The sequence below is a fragment of the Cervus canadensis genome, chromosome 1 (genome assembly GCF_019320065.1).
Source record: "Cervus canadensis isolate Bull #8, Minnesota chromosome 1, ASM1932006v1, whole genome shotgun sequence".
Lineage (NCBI taxonomy): Eukaryota > Metazoa > Chordata > Mammalia > Artiodactyla > Cervidae > Cervus > Cervus canadensis.
In genome coordinates this window covers 114,072,144-114,091,952 of record NC_057386.1, presented here as the reverse complement: position 1 = coordinate 114,091,952, position 19,809 = coordinate 114,072,144, and the positions used below count along the sequence as shown (strand labels likewise).

At 48.8% G+C, this 19,809-nt stretch overlaps 1 protein-coding gene across 3 annotated transcripts in view; it reads left to right on the top strand.

The window, feature by feature from the left end:
• Positions 1 to 19,809, top strand: part of SEZ6L (seizure related 6 homolog like) — a 185,741-nt gene that overhangs the window by 103,419 nt on the left and 62,513 nt on the right. For all 3 annotated transcript variants that reach the window (XM_043438080.1, XM_043438079.1, XM_043438078.1), the window contains exons 2-5: positions 11,917 to 12,687; positions 13,447 to 13,580; positions 15,705 to 15,897; positions 18,142 to 18,327. In XM_043438080.1, coding sequence (XP_043294015.1) covers positions 11,917 to 12,687; positions 13,447 to 13,580; positions 15,705 to 15,897; positions 18,142 to 18,327 — 1,284 coding nt within the window. The remainder of the gene's footprint in view (positions 1 to 11,916; positions 12,688 to 13,446; positions 13,581 to 15,704; positions 15,898 to 18,141; positions 18,328 to 19,809) is intronic.

Genomic DNA, 19,809 nt, shown 5'->3' with positions numbered 1-19,809 from the left:
CTGAGCTACCAGGGAATGCTAAACATTATCTCCTAAGCACCTGCTAAATGCCTCGCAAAGCTCTATCTATATGAAGATTCCCGTCTGTCTTGACAAAAGTATAAGCCCTCCACAATCCACGTGATAAAACTGCAAATTCCATACTCCCTTGAAGAGTGTGAAGCGCTAGGTGAAGATATAATAAGCAAGTCATGAGACCAGGAGAAGTTTCTCCTGAGACTCTGGACTCTGATTAGTCGGTGCAGAGGGTAGGGATGGTTGTCACTCCCTTCAGTGGTCCTCTCCTCTGATTTTAACCAAGTGGGGGAGAGCAGGCACCAGGAGCCAGATGGGACCAGTCTGATGACCAGTGAAGCTGGGCTGCAGACCACAGGTGGGCGCCTACCCCCTGTCCTTAGATTCAGGTACCCAGGCCCAAGGAGAGAAGTCTGGAAAGAGAGAGGGAAAGAGGGGGAGCCACACTGCTGGCTTTTTGGTCCAGTGACGTTGCCCTGGATATGGGATGCTGTGGATATCAGACATCCCAAGTACCTCCCTCCCTTACACCTCCAATCAGATGGTCCCTCCACTCTGAGGAAGGGGGTTGGGGGTGGAGAAGTGGATCACTCCCTGCTGGAGTGATGCGCATTTCCCCACCGCCTGTGGGAAGGTGAGAACCGTCTGAAACCTGAAGAAAGCCTGGGGTTTGTTCTCTGCTCTCCTTTGAAACTGGGCTGGCAAGCCTCAGGGAGTTCACTACTATTATTAATTATTATTGCTGTAAAAATAGCATGCACATTACAAATTAATCAAACTACTTAGAAAGTGCACTAAAAAGTGTTTCCCTTTTCACTGCAAGCCTCACTCCTGCTCTGCTAAGGCAGTTCCCATTACTTTGCTCAAATGTATTCCCCTTACTCCCACAGTATATCCACTACTCTACCTTGATTTTTTTTCCCCTCACACTGAATTGCCTTGGCACATAGCTCTGCCATTCTTCATGCTATTTTTGAATTAGTTACATAGTTGTTGAGTAGGACATACAGCTATAAATGTATATATACATATGCACAGATACATATATATGTATCAATGTAAAGGTATACAGTGAAAATTCTCTGTCCCACTCTTACTGGCCATCCTCCCAATTTCCAATACCCCACCTCCCCATAACCACTTTCAAAGTTTCTTTTTACTATTATTTCATTTTTTAAACTGGAGGATAATCGCTTTACAATATTGTATTGGTTTCTGCTGTACAATGTGAACCAGCTATAAATATTACAAATATCTCCTCCTTCGTGAGTGTCCTTCCCACCCCCTCAAGCTTCTTTATGCACATGTTAACCAATGCCAACATATCTAGCTTTATTTTCTCTCCCCACTTTTTTTGCATACCGTTCTGCACTTTGTTTTTTAACCTAGCACAAACTTTGGCCTTCCCTCCTCTGTGGTCCATAGACAGTTTCATCAGCCTTTTCTTGCAGCTGTATGGCATTCTGTCTGGGTGTTCTGTCATTGATTTAACCTTATGGATGGATCTTTGGTGTGTCTCTGAGTCTTTTGCTACTACAGACAGCGCTGCGTTGCTTAACCTTGTATGCGCGTCATTTTGCACGTGGGCAGACCTGTGTCTGCAGGATAAATTCCCAGAAGTGGGCTCGCTGAGTCAAAGGGGAGATGTAATTCCGAATGTTCTTGCCAGGTTACTCACCACGTAATTCACCAATGACATCATCTCATCTCTTTGAACCTTGCCTGTATTCCACTGTGTGTTTCTATAATCATTTAATTCACCCCCTAGAGACAGACAGGTCAATTGTTTCCACATTTTTGCTGATAGAAATAATGCTTTGTACTGTGAAGACGTTGTACCATCCCAGTGGGTGTCATGACCATAACTGTCCTTCTATTTTGGGACCTGACTAAGCACCTCATCTACCTGGAAATCTACTGCTGTTCAGATGGGACATCTGTTGCTCCCATGCCCCACCATCCACAGTATCCCTAGCCTTCCTGAGCCTCCGATCCCCAGCCATCTGTGACATGGAGTCTGGCTGTGGTAGGACAGGCTTCCAAAGCACCCTCGGAAGGTGGGCTTCCTGGATGTTCTGGAGTAAAAGTCTGATGACGCAGGCAACATGTCAGGACCAATCCTGGACACAGCTTCAGCACCAACTAGAGAAAGCGAGACAGCAGCTCAGAATCACCTTGGAAGGTGGCATTCTAGAAACCCACCGTGCCTGGATCCATCTGCCCCAGATTCCAACTCAGATGGTTGAGTCAAAAGTCAACTGCAAGGACTTCCCTGGAGGTCCAGTGGTTAAGGATCCATCTGCCAATGCAGGGGACACTGGTTGGATCTCTGGTCTGGGAAGATTCCATGTGTCAAGGGGCAACTTAGTACTCAGGGTACTAAGCCTGAGTACCACAATACAGAAGCCCCCACGCCTACAGCCTGTGCTCCACAACAGGAGAAGCCACCACAGTTTGAAGTCCACACACCGCAACTAAAGAGTAGCCCCTGTTCACCACAACTAGATAAAGTCTGTGCACAGCAATGAAGAGAGACCCGGCACAGCCAACTATAAATAAATAAATTTAATTTTTTTAAAAAGTCATTGGAAGTTATGCATAGACAGAGCCTGGAGGGCAGTAGCCATCTTGTGCAGAGTTGGCGGCAGGGTAAACAAACAGATTCATGTTTTTCTGGAAGGTGCCTTTCCAGCATCAATCAACATTTTACATACGTAAATCTTTTGACCGAGCAGTGCAACCTCAGGGACACTCTCCTGACAAATTACCTGGACGCGTTCACCAAAGATACATCTTTATTGCAGTGTTATTTGGATGACAGGGTAGAGAATGGCAACAACCTGTTAATCAAGAGCCTGGTTCAACCATGTATATGTTTATACTACCAGGGAAGCCCGTATTTTAATGTATCCATTAAAAAAGAGTGAAGTGGCTGCATAGGTGCTGACAAAAATACAGACATGATGGACATTAAGTGAAAAAAAATGGTGGGACAGTCATGTAATGGAGTGGTATACAGCAGTGAAAATGAATCAGTCCAAGCCACACTTATCAATGGAGATGAATCTCAAAGTGTCGAAAAGGAGAAAGGGCAAGGAAAGAAAGGAGCAAGCTTCCGGCGGGGTCATGTAGAAAGTCTGCACAATGCCATGTAGTGTTCAGAGGCATTGACATAAATGCATACAGTAACTACTAATATTAAACATAGGTAATGCACATAATAAATCAGAATGCTGAAGGCCAAATTCAGGACAGTAGTTACTCCCAGGAGGAGGAGAGAAGAAGAAGACGGTAGGGAGGAGCAAACAGAGGCCCCGACTGTACTGGCTGGCATTCTGTTTCTCAAGCTAAAGGTACACACACATGGGTATTTGCTGGCTTAGTCTTGAACTCTTTCTGAATGACTGAAATATTTCAAAATGCATTTCTTAGTGACAGAGCAGCATACACAATGTCATATTCCTGTGAATATTCAGATCAATAGGAAGCAACAGAAGAGCTCATGAGAGTTGATGGCTGCCATGTGAGCTGTTCTGTACACTCGTGGCTTCATCGCACTGTCTCACGACCCTAAGAGATAAGGCTGTGTGAGCCCATCTTACAGATGAGAAAGGGGAGGCCCAGAGAAGGCAGGGGCTGTTCAGGGTCTCGTGGGCAGTTAGCTGCAGGCTAAGTCTGGAACCTCAGTGATTCTGACCCCAAGCCCACACTCTTGTGTGCCGCCCCACCTTTTAAGGTGACATACTTTATTATTTTTACATCAATACATTTTGTTTGAAGGTTAAACAAGATCCCATTAACAGAGGTTCCCACTGGAAGGCAGGACTGGTGGACAAGTCAGGGTGGTACAAGGCTGACATTTCTGACTTCATACCTTTCAAGTATTCCTGCATTTTTAAAATAAACTATTTTATAGGGGGAAAAAAATATTTGCAGGTGTGGGATAGAGGAAAGAACACCAGAAACAAGATCAGAAAGTATCTAATCCTATCCTTAATTTGCTCTAATGATCTTGGACAGGTCACTTCCTCTTTCTGAGCCTTGACTTTTTTTTTTCATCTATAAAATGGAAAAAACAAAACACCAAACTCACAGAGTTGTCTGGAGGCTGGAATGACAGCACAGCTGGGAAGGTACTTTGCAGAGTGTTAATCACCATCTGAACATCAGTATTGTCAGTCCAGGTGTAGGTAGAGGGTGGCCAGTGAAGCACTAGATGAAACCCCAAGCGCACCCCCTCTATCTCTGCCCCTTCTGTCCCAGAAAGTCCTCTCCAAGTCCAGGTGTGATTGGCACCATGAATCCACCCCAGGGGCCTCATTCCTGCAGGCGTGAGTGGGCTGGGTGAGCCAGTTCCTCTCCAGTTGAAAGGAACGGGTTGTACCCATCAGCTCTGGCTCTTTGCTCTCCAGGGTGGACCTCTGCATGCCAGCCCCTGCTGCCTGTGTCTGGACCACAGCAGGTGCTCACTGAATGAATGATCAAATGTGAGTGAGAGGAAGAAACACCGCCCTCACTCATGTCAGTGTCCTTATCTGTAAAGTAGGGATTAGCCTCAGACCTTCTCTGCCCTAAAATTCATTGACATTTCATTCTTTTACAAGTGGTTGACCAGTTTTCCCAGCACCACTTGTTAAAGAGGTTGTCTTTTTTCCATTGTATATTCTTGCCTCCTTTGTCGAAGATAAGGTATCCATAGGTTCGTGGATTTATCTCTGGGCTTTCTATTCTGTTCCATTGATCTATATTTCTGTCTTTGTGCCAGTACCGTACTGTCTTGATGACTGTGGCTTTGTAGTATAGTCTGAAGTCAGGCAGGTTGATTCCTCCAGTTCTATTCTTCTTTCTCAAGATTACTTTGGCTATTCAAGGTTTTTTGTATTTCCATACAAATTGTGAAATTATTTGTTCTAGTTCTGTGAAAAATACCGTTGGTAGCTTGATAGGGATTGCATTGAATCTATAAATTGCTTTGGGTAGTATAGCCATTTTCACAATATTGATTCTTCCAATCCATGAACACAGTATATTTCTCCATCTGTTTGTGTCCTCTTTGATTTCTTTCATCAGTGTTTTATAGTTTTCTATGTATAGGTCTTTTGTTTCTTTAGGTAGATACACTCCTACATATTTTATTCTTTTTGTTGCAATGGTGAATGGTATTGTTTCCTTAATTTCTCTTTCTGTTTTCTCATTGTTAGTGTATAGGAATGCAAGGGATTTTGTGTGTTAATTTGAAACTAGAACACTTTCTAACACCAATACACAAAAATAAACTCAAAATGGATTAAAGATCTAAATATAAGACCAGAAACTATAAAACTCCTAGAGGAGAACATAGGCAAAACCACTCTCCGACATAAATCACAGCAAGGATCCTCTATGACCCACCTCCCAGAATATTGGAAATAAAAGCAAAAACTAAACAAATGGGACCTAATGAAACTTAAAAGCTTTTGCACTACAAAGGAAACTATAAGTAAGGTGAAAAGACAGCCCTCAGATTGGGAGAAAATAATAGCAAATGAAGAAACAGACAAAGGATTAATCTCAAAAATATACAAGCAACTCCTGCAGCTCAATTCCAGAAAAATAAATGACCCAATCAAAAAATGGGCCAAAGAACTAAACAGACATTTCTCCAAAGAAGACATACAGATGGCTAACAAACACATGAAAAGATGCTCAACATCACTCATTATCAGAGAAATGCAAATCAAAACCACAACGAGGTACCATTACACGCCAGTCAGGATGGCTGCTATCCAAAAGTCTACAAGCAATAAATGCTGGAGAGGGTGTGGAGAAAAGGGAACCCTCTTACACTGTTGGTGGGAATGCAAACTAGTACAGCCGCTATGGAGAACAGTGTGGAGATTTCTTAAAAAACTGGAAATTAGAACTGCCATATGACCCAGCAATCCCACTTCTGGGCATACATGCTGAGGAAACCAGATTCTGAAAGAGACACGTGCACCCCAATGTTCATCGCAGCACTGTTTATAATAGCCAGGACATGGAAGCAACCTAGATGCCCATCAGCAGATGAATGGATAAGGAAGCTGTGGTACATATACACCATGGAATATTACTCAGCCATTAAAAAGAATTCATTTGAATCAGTTCTAATGAGATGGATGAAACTGGAGCCCATTATACAGACTGAAGTAAGCCAGAAAGATAAAGACCAATACAGTATACTAACACATATATATGGAATTTAGAAAGATGGTAACGATAACCCTATATGCAAAACAAAAAAAGAGACACAGATGTACAGAATAGAATTTTGGACTCTGTGGGAGAAGGCGAGAGTGGGATGTTTTGAAAGAACAGCATCAAAACATGTATATTATCTATGGTGAAACAGACCACCAGCCCAGGCTGGATGCTTGAGACAAGTGCTCGGGCCTGGTGCACTGGGAAGACCCAGAGGAATCGGGTGGAGAGGGAGGTGGGAGGGGGGATCAGGATGGGGAATACATGTAAATCCATGGCTGATTCATGTCAATGTATGACAAAAACCACAACAATATTGTAAAGTAATCAGCCTCCAACTAATAAAAATAAATGGAAAAAAATAAAAAATAAAATAAAATTCAATGATGTAAGTGAAACAAAACAGATCAACTCCAGGAATGGGAAGGAAGGTCTTTTCACTTCTGGGGGCAGTAGCAGTGGTCACCAACTAGAGGGTCTTTGGCTCCCACCCACCCAGGTGACATTTGGCACTGTCTGGGGCCATTTCTGATTGTCACAAGGGGGTGGGGGAAGGGTGCTACTGTCCTGTAGCGAGTGGAGGCCAGGGATAATGCTCAACATCCTGCAGTGCACGGGATGGCCCCTTGCTGCCCAGCAAAGATGTATCCAGCCCAGACGTAGGAAGCATGGAACCAACCGACGTTCTTCAGGACAGTCAGATGCTCCTGGGCTTGTTTCTGGTTTTGCCTGAGGTGCTGGGGTGTGGCTTTTCCCAAGCCTCAAATAGTCTTCTTTCTTTCTTTCTTTTCGGCTGTGCTGGGTCTTTGGTGCCACACCCATGCTTTCTCTAGCTGTGGCGAGCAGGGGCTACTCTCCAGTTGCGGAGTGCGGGCTTATTATCTTGTTATGGATACAAACAGGCTGTGTGACCCTGGGCGGTCCGTTTTCCCTCTCTAGACCTCCAGTCCTTCGTCTGGATACCTTGTGACCAGAAACTCTGGGAAACGTTCCATCTACAAGAGGTGACATTTAGTTTGGGGTTTTGTCCCTTGATGAGGCCAGGCAAACCCACCAGCGTGAGCTAAACAAATCCTCATTGTGGAGAGTGAAGATACAAGATCGCACCACTGAATCAGATATGAGTAATGTCGAAGAGAACAGTGACTAGCATTTTTGTACCGCCATTTAGCAAACAGATTCCATCGATCCACCTGCCATCCCCTCCTCCTAAAAGTACTCACTGTGAACAGTTCAGTGACATCCCCACCAGGGGACCGCATCCCAAGGGGTTCAATGATTCAGTGAACAAAGCGCATCCCTGATTACAAATGTGTGTCTGATTTCCCTCCTCCTCTCCATCACAAGGTGCTAAAGGCAGCATTTAAACCCTCTTTTCATAATTCTTTTTCTCTTAAGAAAGTTTTGAATACTTCTTACACACATTTTGGAAAATGTCCACAAGTAGAAGGAAGCAAACACATCTCCAGAAGTCCCACCACCCAGAGGCAGTCAGGATCACGCTTGGAGGCCATTCTTCCAAGTCAAAAAAAGACTCTCTGCATCGCCATTTGCTTGAGTTGGTTGTGTCTAGTCGTTTGCATCCACACCGTAGAACTTTACATCTTGCTGTTTTCATGGAACATTATAGCAGAAGCATCATCCGGCTTCTGTTTCCTCCACTTCTCGGTCTGTCCTTTCGTGCCTGTGTGATGATGCGCTGTTGCTCAGATTCCAGGCCGTTCTTGGCCATTCCACTGCTGCTGGGCACTTAAGACAAAAAATCGTCAGCTTCAGAGCTTCCGAACATGTGCTTTTTCGACTTTAATGGCATGCTTCCAAGTCTAATCTTCCATCTCCCCATCAACGTTAGTAAAGAGAGAGAGAGAGGTGTTTCTCCCAACTTGGAAAGCAGAACAAACGCTCAGTTGCCTTCGATGTTGCTCCATGCTGTCTCAAGAGAGGAAAACAGCATAAGGATGTAATTAAAACTCCATGTCTTCTGTTTGATACCCATGTTGAGTTTTCATTGTTTGTCTGCCTTCCTAACTTCTTTTTTTTTTTTTCAAATCAAAGCAGAGTTGATTCACAACATCGTGTTAATTTCTGTTGTACAGAAAAGCAATTCAGTTATCCGTATTCTTTCTCATATTCTTTCCCTTTATGGTTTATCCCAGGTTATTGAGTATAGTTCCCTGTGCTATACAGTTGGACCTGTTGCTACGCCTCCCTAAGTTCTTGAATGCAGGGATCGTGTCCTAGAGTGCTGACTCTCTCATGCTGAAGGCCAACTGCCAGGGAGAGTCAGCACCCAGAACCTTCACTCATTAGTTGACTGACAGCAGCCCAGTGGGGCGCTGAAAGCCCGCATTAAAGGGAGAACCAGTCAAACGTGACTACAATGATTGAAAAAGTTAAGTGCTTTGGGGAAGAGGAGTTAATGTAACTCTGTGGTCACTGGGGCCCCGGGAAAAGCCAGCCTATTTGAGCAAGTGAAGTCTCTGGATCTCTGAGGCCGTGGAATCCAATTTGACTAATTCCCACTGGGAGGTGGTTTCACATGGCACTCATCTGGCCAGTGTCCCAGTCAAGAACAAACGCTGCATCTCCAGGGCTGCATACACTCAGATCCCAGATTCGTACTCATCTCTCTTGAACACGGCCTTCAGTTTGGAGCCAGCCGGCCAGCCAGACCCCAGCGTGTGTGAGCTCGGAGGGGTACGGGGCACTGGGGGCAGGGAGGTGAATTTACACGGCAAATGTGCAACTCTTCCTGGGAGGCAGGTGGTCACTGGGTTTGCTTCCTAAGATGCTTTATCACAGCTGAGATTGGCACCAGTTTTTTCCTGGGGACTCAGAGGTGGGAGCAGTGATTGGGGGGCAAGAATTGATTATAGGATCATTTCTCTCCTGTTTCCTTCTGCTTTTACCGGCGGTGTTGGGTCTCTCTGGGCTCAGAGAAGATCCAGATGTGATGGGTCTGGCAGGGGAGACCACCAATCTGTACTTTAACAAGGAATGCCCTGAGGGATGGGGGTATCATCTAAGGGGTGTTGGAATACGCTGCAGCCCACTTAGCAGAAACACAACACAAGGGTTTAGAGAGAAGCGTGTTGAAGTGGGGAGACGCCGATTCAGGCAGACAAGGAGGCTGCAGGTGACAGGACCCCATCTTTCTTAAAAGGCAGCAGCATGGTCTGTGCCATCAGGAAAACCAAGGCTTGAAACCCAGCTTTGTTCTATGATCTTGGAAAGTTATTTAATATTCCAAACCTCCATCTGCCCATCTGTAAAACAGGAATAATGATTTCTAATTAATAAGGTCGAGAAAGACTTAAATGAAGTAATGGATAGAAAGCATTTAACACATATTCAGCTAAATACTGGCACATATTTGGCACTCAATAAAGCAATGAGAAAGCAGTGTTATAAATATTACTGTTACTATGGCCAAGGCACATCAACGTGCTTTATGCCATCTGTAATCTTTTATCACCTTTGACACAGCTTGTTTTCCTAACATCTCTCTCTCTCTCTTCCTCTTCTTGTCTCTCCTCCAGCCCCTTGTGATCAAGGGGACATTTTTGTGGAAAGACTGGCTGAAACTAATGTAGCCACAGGGCCCCACAAAACTCACAAGCCCATGTCAGGACTGAAGTTGTCACTTTGCCCTTTTCAGCAAGATTACCAACAGGCCCTAAGCATACTTGTCAGTCACCTGACTGTGTGAAAAATCAACACTGTCAGAGCTGGAGGGACCCTTAGACTTCATCCAGTCTAGCTGTCCGTTTGACACACCAAGAAGAAACCCACCCAGTTATGATGGGGGTGGTGGCCGGGAGAGGACCACCATGCGGGTCCCCCAAGCCCTTGGTTGCATCCAAGCTCTGTGCATTGAACCACAGCTGGGTCTTGGGAGCCAGATGTCTTGAACGCTCATCCTCTCTTCTTTCTGTCCCATCGCCTTCTCACTCGACAGTCTACAAAGATGGTCAGTACCAATCATCTGATAAAAGCAACTGTGAGTGTAAAAGCCACAGCTTTCCAGCAGCCCCATGTCTGATCTGATCCCATGATCTGTTACACAGGAGAGGCTTAATGGACTTTCCCAGGTCCACGCAGCTAGCAACTGTCAAAGGCGGGATCTGAACCTAGGTCTAACCCCAAAGCCTCAACGCATCCCACCTTGGACCAAGACAACTTGCTTGGCATAAGTGACCTGGATCTGTGCTCGGGTCATCCACACACCCTCTCCCCCCCCCCCCGCCCCGCCCATGTCTGCTTCCACCCCAGTGTCCCCATCGGCCTGGAATGCCCACAAGCTGGTGATCAGTGTTATACCACAGGAATATCTGTTGAGGTCAATCGCACACTGTTGCAGTCTAGATAGATTGAGCCACTGCCACCGCGGACTCCGTGAAAGCAAATGAACCTTTCTGAGGGAGATCAATTTGAATGACAGTGCTGAAGGGCCCAAGACTGTGTGGCTGAGCGAGTCTTTCTGCAGGGAAACTGACAAGGACAGAGATCAGTCCTTTGTCCCCCAGGACGTAACTCCTCTATCTCGAGATCCTCATCTGGAAAGTTCTGAGTGCTCAGGTCCCTTGCTGAGGGGTGATTACAGTGACAGAAGCAGACCCCAGGCACTCACTGTGGGTGAGGAACCCACTTGTGCATATGTGTATGTTTGCCTTCCCTACATCACCCTCTTGAACGATGACCACCCTAGGAGACAGGGGACAACAGCCCCATTTTGCAGCTCAGGAAACTGAGGCTCAGAGAGGTAAAGCCATTGGCCAGCTTCCATTTGGCAGAACTGAGTGTCAAAGAAGTAGATGATGAAGCTGCTTTCAGACATGATTCTGCCAAACAGTGGCCTGGGCCAGCCCTTATTTAAAATTATAGGTGGTTTTACTTTCAAGACAGAAATAAATCTCAAGGAACTAGCAGAACGTACAAGGCCCACCAGAGCCTGACCCTGACCTCCTTGCTCCCCAGCCTTCTCTCTAATCACCCCCCACCTCTGTCCCCTGTTCTCCTTCACTCCTCTTTTCAACCCACCTCAGCCAAGCCTCCAGGTCTTCCCACACCCCTCTGTTCTGCCTCATAACTCTGGATCCTCAAAATCTTCCTGCATCTCCTACAAGGTCACTTGTACAGTATTTAGTTAAAAATAAGCAAAACACAAATAAAAAACATCCAAACTTCCCCAGTCCCAGGACAACATAGTCAGGGCACACAGCTTGGGGAAGAGACTGTGGGTTGGTTACAGCCCCTTTCATCCTCTTAGTGGGATGACCTTGTGCAGTGAGCAACCTGCCCAACAGTACATGGTGGTCCTGCCCAGAGACTGGGTTAGAGGCCTGTCCTCTCTGTCCTCTTGGCACACAGAGCTTCTCTCTTCCTAAGCATTTATCACATTGAATATGATTGTTTCTGCTTTCTTATTAGGACCATGAGATTCTTGTGCCCTAGATTTCTGTAGCTCTAATGCTTAACTGGGGCTGGCCCAGATCACTCCAAGTCTCCATAGTCAGCAAAAGGAAGGAAAGAAAGGTGGCAGCCCCACATCTAAGGATCAAAATGTGCCAGCATCCTGGCAAGCCTTGGCTCCCACCTTAAAGGGGCCACCCTCAGCGTGGGCCAGGTAGAGGACTTAAAGTCCCCAGCCCCAAGCTAACTGGCCTCTGTTCTCTTTCTAAGATGAGACCCCAGAGGGAGATGCCGGCCAATCAGATACTTACCTTCTGCCCTCCGAAATCCTGGGGAGCAGCAGTCTGAGCAAGGAGAACCCCGAAGAGAGCGTGACCACGGCCCCGCTGAATCCAGTGCAGTCTGGGGATGAGCTTCGCGAGCCGGAGTTGGAAGGGACCGTCCCCTTCGCGCCTCAAGACGCCGCGGCCGTGTCTACACTGCTTCCGCTTCTGGAGGAGCAGGGCACGGCGCACGCCTTCCCCGCCAGGAAGAAGCCGCCTTCGCTCAAGCAGGTGAATTCGGCCAGGAAGCAGCTGAGGCCGAAGGCCACCCCCACAGCGGCCACGCAGAGGACCGCATCCCAGCCGGCATCCCCGGGCCCGGGTCTCCGGTCCTCCGCCCCGGGGAAGCCCCGCCCACCCGGTGACCAGGACCCCATGGCCTCCGCAGGGGAGGAGACCCGCCCACTGTCTCTGTCCTCCGAGGAGCCCCTCTGGCTGGAGCGGAAGGAAGGCGCGGTCCCCACGACCCCCGCGCCCCTGCAGATCGCCCCCTTCACCTCGCAGCCGCTGGTGGCCCACACACTCCCCCAGAGCCCCGACCCCGGGGCGCCTGCCGTGCCCGAGGAGGCCCCCGAGGCTCCCCCCGAGGATGCAAGCCCCGTGACGCTGATGGACAAAGGGGAGACCGAGCTGACCGGGTCAGCCTCAGAGGAGAGCCAGGAGACCACCACGTCCACCATCATCACCACCACGGTCATCACCACCGAGCAGGCCCCAGGTAGGCAGCCCCCAGCCCCTCCGGCCCTGCAGCAAGTGTGAGGAGGCACCCTCTGTGATCGGAGGGCTTGGTGGGAGGGGGGCCTGGGAAGGTTCATGCCCTGCCATTGGTTACCATCTATGCAGCCCTAGCTATGAACTTGACCCTGGGGTTCAAAACTAGCATCCCCATTTCAGAGATGAGACCCCTGAGACCCTGAGACATCAGACAACCTGCCCAAGGTCTCACAGCTGAAGAGCAGGATTCAAAACCTCTCCTCCTGGGACAGAGTCCTTTCACCTGCCTAGAAGGCCCTAGCCTTACCAAGGTGCTGTTGCTTTCACCCCTGCGTGAGCTTGATAGAATACACTTCTGCATTCCAGTCTTTTCTTCTGTCTTTTATCCCATCTTCAAGCACATCACAGGGCATCGGCTGTCAATTACACATCGATCTGGGACAGATGCAGTGTGGCTGCTCCAGAAAGACTGGGAGCTCTGGGCTTTGGACCCCTGCTCATTGTGTGACCTTGGCCCAGATGTGCTCCCTCCCTGAGATTTGCTTTCCTTGTCTCTAAGATAAGAGTGACACGTCAGTCAGATGTCAGCTCTTGCTGTTTGATTGTCGTGTTGAGTGTGGAGCTGAAGGAGGAGGAGCAGCAGGGGAAGGAGTGGGGGGTGGGAGCACCAGTGTCCCCGGAGGCCCTGTTCTAGCCCACAGCCCACCTGGGAGATGACGTCTCAGCTCTTCTCTGTGTCCTGACGACAGTGCCTTTCCTCCAGCTCCCTGCAGCGTGAGCTTCTCGGATCCCGAAGGGTACATCGACTCCAGTGATTACCCGCCGCTGCCCCTCAACAGCTTCCTGGAGTGCACGTACAACGTGACGGTCTACACTGGCTACGGGGTGGAGCTCCAGGTAACCCCACAGAGTTGCCCTGCCTTGGCTGCCTCTTCAGCAGAAAGTCTCCTCTGAAGGGTTGTCTGAGTCAGACTTACTTTCATCATCTTAGCCCGTTTGATTCTCTCTTTGCCCTAAGTGGGGCAAATTGAGCTGGGCTTTGGCAGTTGAATAGGAGTTCCCAACTCAGAGGAACTAGCTTGGCCCACATGGAGGGAGGGGGTGTACTGATAAATTGAAGGCCGTTATACCCAGAAGGAAAGTCCTGTGATATCCTGCTTGTCGAACACATACACACTCATGGAAGCCCCACGTGGTTCATTTGATTCATAAACTTTTGCCTGCAAACTAAGAAGGGAAAAGCAGAGTAGCATCATGCTCAAACACCTGGGTTTTAAGTCCCAGCTCTACGGGTTAATGCTGCATGACTTTGGGTAAGGGACTCCACCTCTCTGTTTCCCCGTCAGTGAAACAGTGATGAAAATGTTGCTACTTCATGGAGTTCCAGGGAGGAATAAATATGACAGTGCGCAAAGAGCATTCAGCCAGAGTCTAGGGGAGACAGAGAGGGCGCTCAATGCCTCTTACCCATTATCCCCACCCTAGTTCCAGGCCATTGCCAGCCCATCGGCCCGTCTTTAGAAGCGCTTTCTGATGTGCACTGAGGCAGCATGCCGACAGTGGTGAGCTGTCCCGCTCACCGTCCAAAAGAGGAAAGGATGGCCCTGAAGCCAGAAACGGAGGCCAGCACCACGTGGGCGCAGACCCTTCCAGGCCAAGTGTAGAAGGCTGGACATGTGCTTTGTTCTCACGGGCAAGAAAGAGCCCCCAAAAGATTTTAAGCAGAGTCAGCTGCGTGACCTAAGCAGAACTCCGCTTTAGGAAGGTTTTCTGATTTATGGGGAGAATAAAAGATAAGCCTCTCAGCAGAACGTGTGCCCAGAGCTTGGCACAGCACGTGGTATGCGGTCGGTAGTTTATAAATGTTCCCGGAATTAAACTGGAGAAAAGTTGCGGTTCATCTGATGCTGACACTTAACGAACACTTCCCTCCACTTGAATAAACCCACTCTGTCTAATGCTGAATGGCGCTTTTTGTCAGGGACGGCAGAATTCCTTCATCGAGCATCTATGATGTACCAGTCATAGCAACGGGGGACATGGTGGTGTGCACAGCTGATGAGGGCTTGCCCTAAGGGAGTTCACTGCTTTATGATCGAGATAGATACGCATAGAAGACATTGGGCTGCCATGTGAAATGACCTGTAATAGATGTTCACAGTGGGTGTGGAATCACAGTGGAGGGACAGGCAACCTCCCTGGCAGTCAGGGAAGGTGTCACAGAGGAGGGCAGTATTAGTGGGGCTTTGGCAGATGAGTAGGAGTTCTCTTTGATGAGCATGGGCTGACAGGGGAAGGGCTCGTGAGTAATTCTTGCCTTGTTTACACAAGAGGCAGAGGATCTGGAGTCCCTGGCCCCACTAGGGCAGGTGGAAATATTCAAACTGGGCACCCACCCCACCCCACCCCCTCCTCCGTTTGTTCACTATCCTCGTAAGTAAAGTATCTCCCTTCTTCCTCTCCCAAGCCTGGAAAGTGGACTTGGCAAACCAAGCACACAGTCCTTTGAGGCGGTTCTGCCACTGAAGCCAGCAGTGGGGAGGATAAGAGTGGGCCTGAGAAAGCCCTAGAGATGACCCCCCTCCCCACCCCCCGCACTCCCTCACCAGTTTGTGCAGAAGGGCAAGAATGTATTCAGTCAGTCTGCAAAGTCGAGTACATAGTCAAGCACCTACTATGTGCCAGGCACTATTTTAGGCCCTGGGGTCCCTGAGCAGCATGAAAATTTTCCGTCTTCCCTGGAGCTGACCTTCAGGTGAAATGCCTCTCCTGACTCCCTGGAGATGGGACCTCAGGCCCAAGCTGATCAAAGCCCTACCCCCACCTGCCAGCTCCAGAAAGCCTCTCCCGTGGGACCCAGCGAAGGGGGCTGACGATCCTCGCAGTGCCTCCCCCTACAGCTTCACTCTGTCCCCTCGGCCTTTGGGAGATGGCAGGGGGCCCAGGGGTTCCCAGGGCTCCAAGGGGTTGCTGCCTGGGAGGACCCCCTGTCTCACACCCCGTCTGCCCTGCCGTCCCCAGGTGAAGAGCGTGAACCTGTCCGAGGGGGAGCTGCTCTCCATCCGAGGGGTGGATGGCTCCTCCCTGACCGTCCTGGCCAACCACACGCTCCTGGTCGAAGGCCAGGTGATCCGCAGCCCCACCAACGCCATCTCCGTGTACTTCCGCACCTTCCTGGACGCCGGCCTCGGGACCTTCCAGCTGCACTACCAGGGTGAGGTTGGGCCGGGCTGTTGAGCTGTTCCTTTGGCCTCCGTTCCCCTCCAGCGCTAAGGACTGTCACCCTCTTTGCGCCAGTTTGGTAACACCGTGGACCCCTTCTTAGAGTCACAATTCCTTTTGTAATTAATTCATGTGGCTGCATCTCGTCTTAGCTGCGGCACGCGGGATCTTCATCGCGACGTGCTGGCTCATTCATTGTGGCACATAGACTCTCTAATTGCTGCGTGCGGGTTTGGTTGTCCCGAGACATATGGGGTCTTAGTTCCCTGACCTGAGATCAGACTCAGCTCCCCTGCATTGCAGGGTGGATTCCTAACCACCGGACCAGCAGGGAAGTCCCTTAGATTCGTGTTTTTAAGAGCATAAAATAAAATATATACAGTTCAAAAGGAAGCCGTTCATATTGAATAGCAGTTGTCAAAACATTGTTCTAATCTATGATATCATAATCTATGTGCTTCTTTATTAACACATTAAATCATATTTCCCAGTGGCTCTGATAATTATTGTAATTTCAAAGGAGCATAAGAAATATGTCAAGATATCCATTTTGATGTGAACATATCTGTGATTCCCTTGGTGGCAAAGCCATAGGTACTGTGACTGTGTAACAGTTTGTTGTCCACCTTTGCAGTTAACCTTGAACCTGTTCAGTGAAGAATGAGCAAGCCCCCTTTTCCCATTCAAGTTCACGGACCCTGAATCTGACCCAAATCCCATGAAGGCCCACGGGCTTCCGGGAGGCAGCCTCTGCCGCCAGGGTCCGTTGCTTTTTTCCCCTTCTTCTCCACTTCTGTATTTGTCTGCTTCTGGCCTCCTTTTGTTTTCTTTTTACCTTTTCCCTCTCTTCTCCTCCCTCTTTTCTTTCTTTTCATTTCTTTTGGTTGCACCGCACAGCATATGGTTTCTTAGTTCCCCAACCAGGGCTTGAACCCACAGCCTCCCGCATTGGAAGTGTGGAGTCTTAACCACTGGACTACCCGGGAAGTCCCAGCTTCCTTCATTTCTTTCTTTGCTCCTCTCCCTTTCTTCGTTCCCACCCCCACCCTTCTTCCTCTCTCTCTCTCCTTCAATGTCACCCCATTTCCCCCCATCTCCTGGGCCCTTCCCTTCCTGGGAGCTCTCCCTGGATACTTGCCAAGTATCTGCCAGGGAGGGGGGCGCCCTTCGCCACATCTCAGGAAATCCACAGCCATCCACGTGTACGTCACATTGACCAAATGTCTGGAAAAACACTTCATTTAAAAATTTCCCCTTGGATGTTTCTGAAACAGATGGATGACTGTATTCAGGAGTATCCGTTCCCTTGCACCTTCTCAGTATGCAGACGAGCGTCTGTTGTCTTTGTTAATTAAAAAATAGGAAAAAAAAAATAGCTCATTGAGCCATGAAGTTGAATTCAGTCCTCCTTGTGAGTACTGGGAATGCAGAAATCCTCAACTGCAGGAGAGATCAGACCACAGTCCAGGGAGGGACTCTGCATTCTCTTCTGAGAATAAAACTTGAGGAGCTCAACGTGGCCACGTGCACCCTTCTGCCACTCCATCCGGCAAGCTCTGTCCACTGCACGTTGGCCTAAGGAGGCTCTCCTTTGGCATTTCCCATTTAATCCTTCCCGCCACCGTGCGATAGGGACAGTCCTAGGGGAGGAGAGTGAAGTTCAGGGCACTGTGTCACGTCCCCAAGGTCACCCTTGGTTTCTAAGTGATGGAGTAAGAGAACATAAATTCACGTCTGTCTCTTCCACAGCCCAAGCCCTGACCTCCCAGGACTTAGTTCCAGCTCTCACATCCTTGGCATTTCCTAAAGAACTGATTCTCCTAACCCTGGTCCAAGAGCCTGCATTTTTAACAAACACCTAAGCTGCTCACGCGGGTGGGACTAACCTACCTGGGTGATCCTGCTCCTCCTGTGCTCAAGGAGACGGTAGTTCTGTCTCCACATGGAGAGAGGCTCCAGGGAGGGGTGGGGACACACCCTTCACCCCAAACCTGCTGTCTCCGGTTAGGCAGGGGAGGGGGCGGCGGTGAGCTTTGAGCCTCGAGAAAGTGCTCACCCAGCAGGCTCAGCAGCTCCACGTGATCAAGTCGAGTCACCAAAATACATCCCTCCAGCACTCCGGAGTCCCCGGGGGCCTCATCTTTTCTCCTCAGCACAAACCAGCTCCTGGGGTGTGGGTCACGTTCTCCGTCTCCCGCTCTGAGAGATGACTCTCTGCCCCGGCATCTCTCCCCAGCCTTCATGCTGAGCTGCAACTTCCCCCGCCGGCCTGACTTCGGGGACGTCACGGTGATGGACCTGCACTCGGGCGGGGTGGCCCACTTCCACTGCCACCTGGGCTACGAGCTCCAGGGCGCCAAGATGCTGATGTGCATCAATGCCTCCAAGCCCCACTGGAGCAGCCGGGAGCCCATCTGCTCAGGTACACGCCAGCCTCAGCCGGACCCACCAGGGATGGTCTCCCAAGAGAGGAGGCACCAGCCCCCAGGGGGTTAAAGGGGAAATGTTAGTCGCTCAGTCATGTCCGACTCTCTGCGACCCCACGGGCTGTAGTCTGCCAGGCTTTTCTGTCCTTGGAATTCTCCAGGCAAGCATACTGGAGTGGGTTGCCATGCCCTCCTCCAGGGGATCTTCCCAACCTGGGTCTCATGCATTGCAGGCAGAGGCTTTACTGTCTGAGCCAGAAGGGAAGCCCATGGTGTTAAGATTGACCTTAGGAAAGAGACTGATCCAAAAATGTGGTGGCTGCCAGTTTTGTTACATGATAGAAATACAGGTGACATAAAATTGACCGTTAGTGACATTTAGTAGATTCACAGTACTGTGCAGCCATCACCACTCTTTCATCAACCCCTAAAGAACACTAGACACATCACAGTCACTCCCCATTTTCCCCTGTCCCCAGCCCCTGCTTCCTGTCTCTACAGATTGGCCAGTTCTGGGCACTTCATATGCATGGGATCATGCATTATGTGATATTTTGAATCCAGCTTCATTGACTCAGCATGGTGTTCTCAAGGTTCATCCATATGGTAGCATGTATCAGAACTTTGTTCCTTTTGATGGCTGAATAATATTCCATCATATAGACCACACTTTACCTGTTCGCTTATTGGGGGATGTTCAGGTTGTTTTGGACTTTGGAGGTGTTACAAATAGTGCTACGAACATTTGTGTGCAGGTTTTGATGTGGACACGTGTGGTCACTTCTCTTGGGTAGATACCCGTAAGTCAAGTTGCTGGGTCATGTGGTCATTCCATGTTTCAGTTTTGGAGGAGCCAGCAAACTGTTTTCCACTGGCTGCACCATATTCCTTTCCACCCGCCCCCACTGCCATGTATGAGAGTACCAGTTTCTCCACATCCTCACCAGCACTTATTTCCCATGTCTTCTTTTTATCATGACAGCCATCCTAGTGGGTGTGAAGGTATCCTAGTGTGATTCTGATTTGCATTTTCCCAGCGGCTGATGACAGTGAGCGTCTTTTCATATGCTTGTTTGGCCATTTGTGTATCTTCCGGGAGAAAAGTCTATTCAAGTCCTTTGACCATTTTTAAAATGTAGTTGTCTTTTTCTTGAGTCGTAAGAAATCTTTATGTATTCTGGGTACTAGACTCTTATTAGATGTATGATTTGCAAATATTTCCTCCCACCTTCTGGGTTGTCTTTTCACTTCTCAATAGTGTGCTTTTTGTTGTTCAGTCACTAAGTCGTGTCCAACTCCTTGTGACCCCACGGACTGCAGTACACCAGGCTTCCCTGTCCTTTGCTATCTCCCAGAGTTTGCTCAAACTCTTGTCCATTGAGTCGGTGATGCCATCCAACCATCTCATCCTCTGTCGCCCCCTTAATGTCCTTAATTTTGACAAAGTCTAATTTATGGGGTTTTTTTTTTTTTTTTGG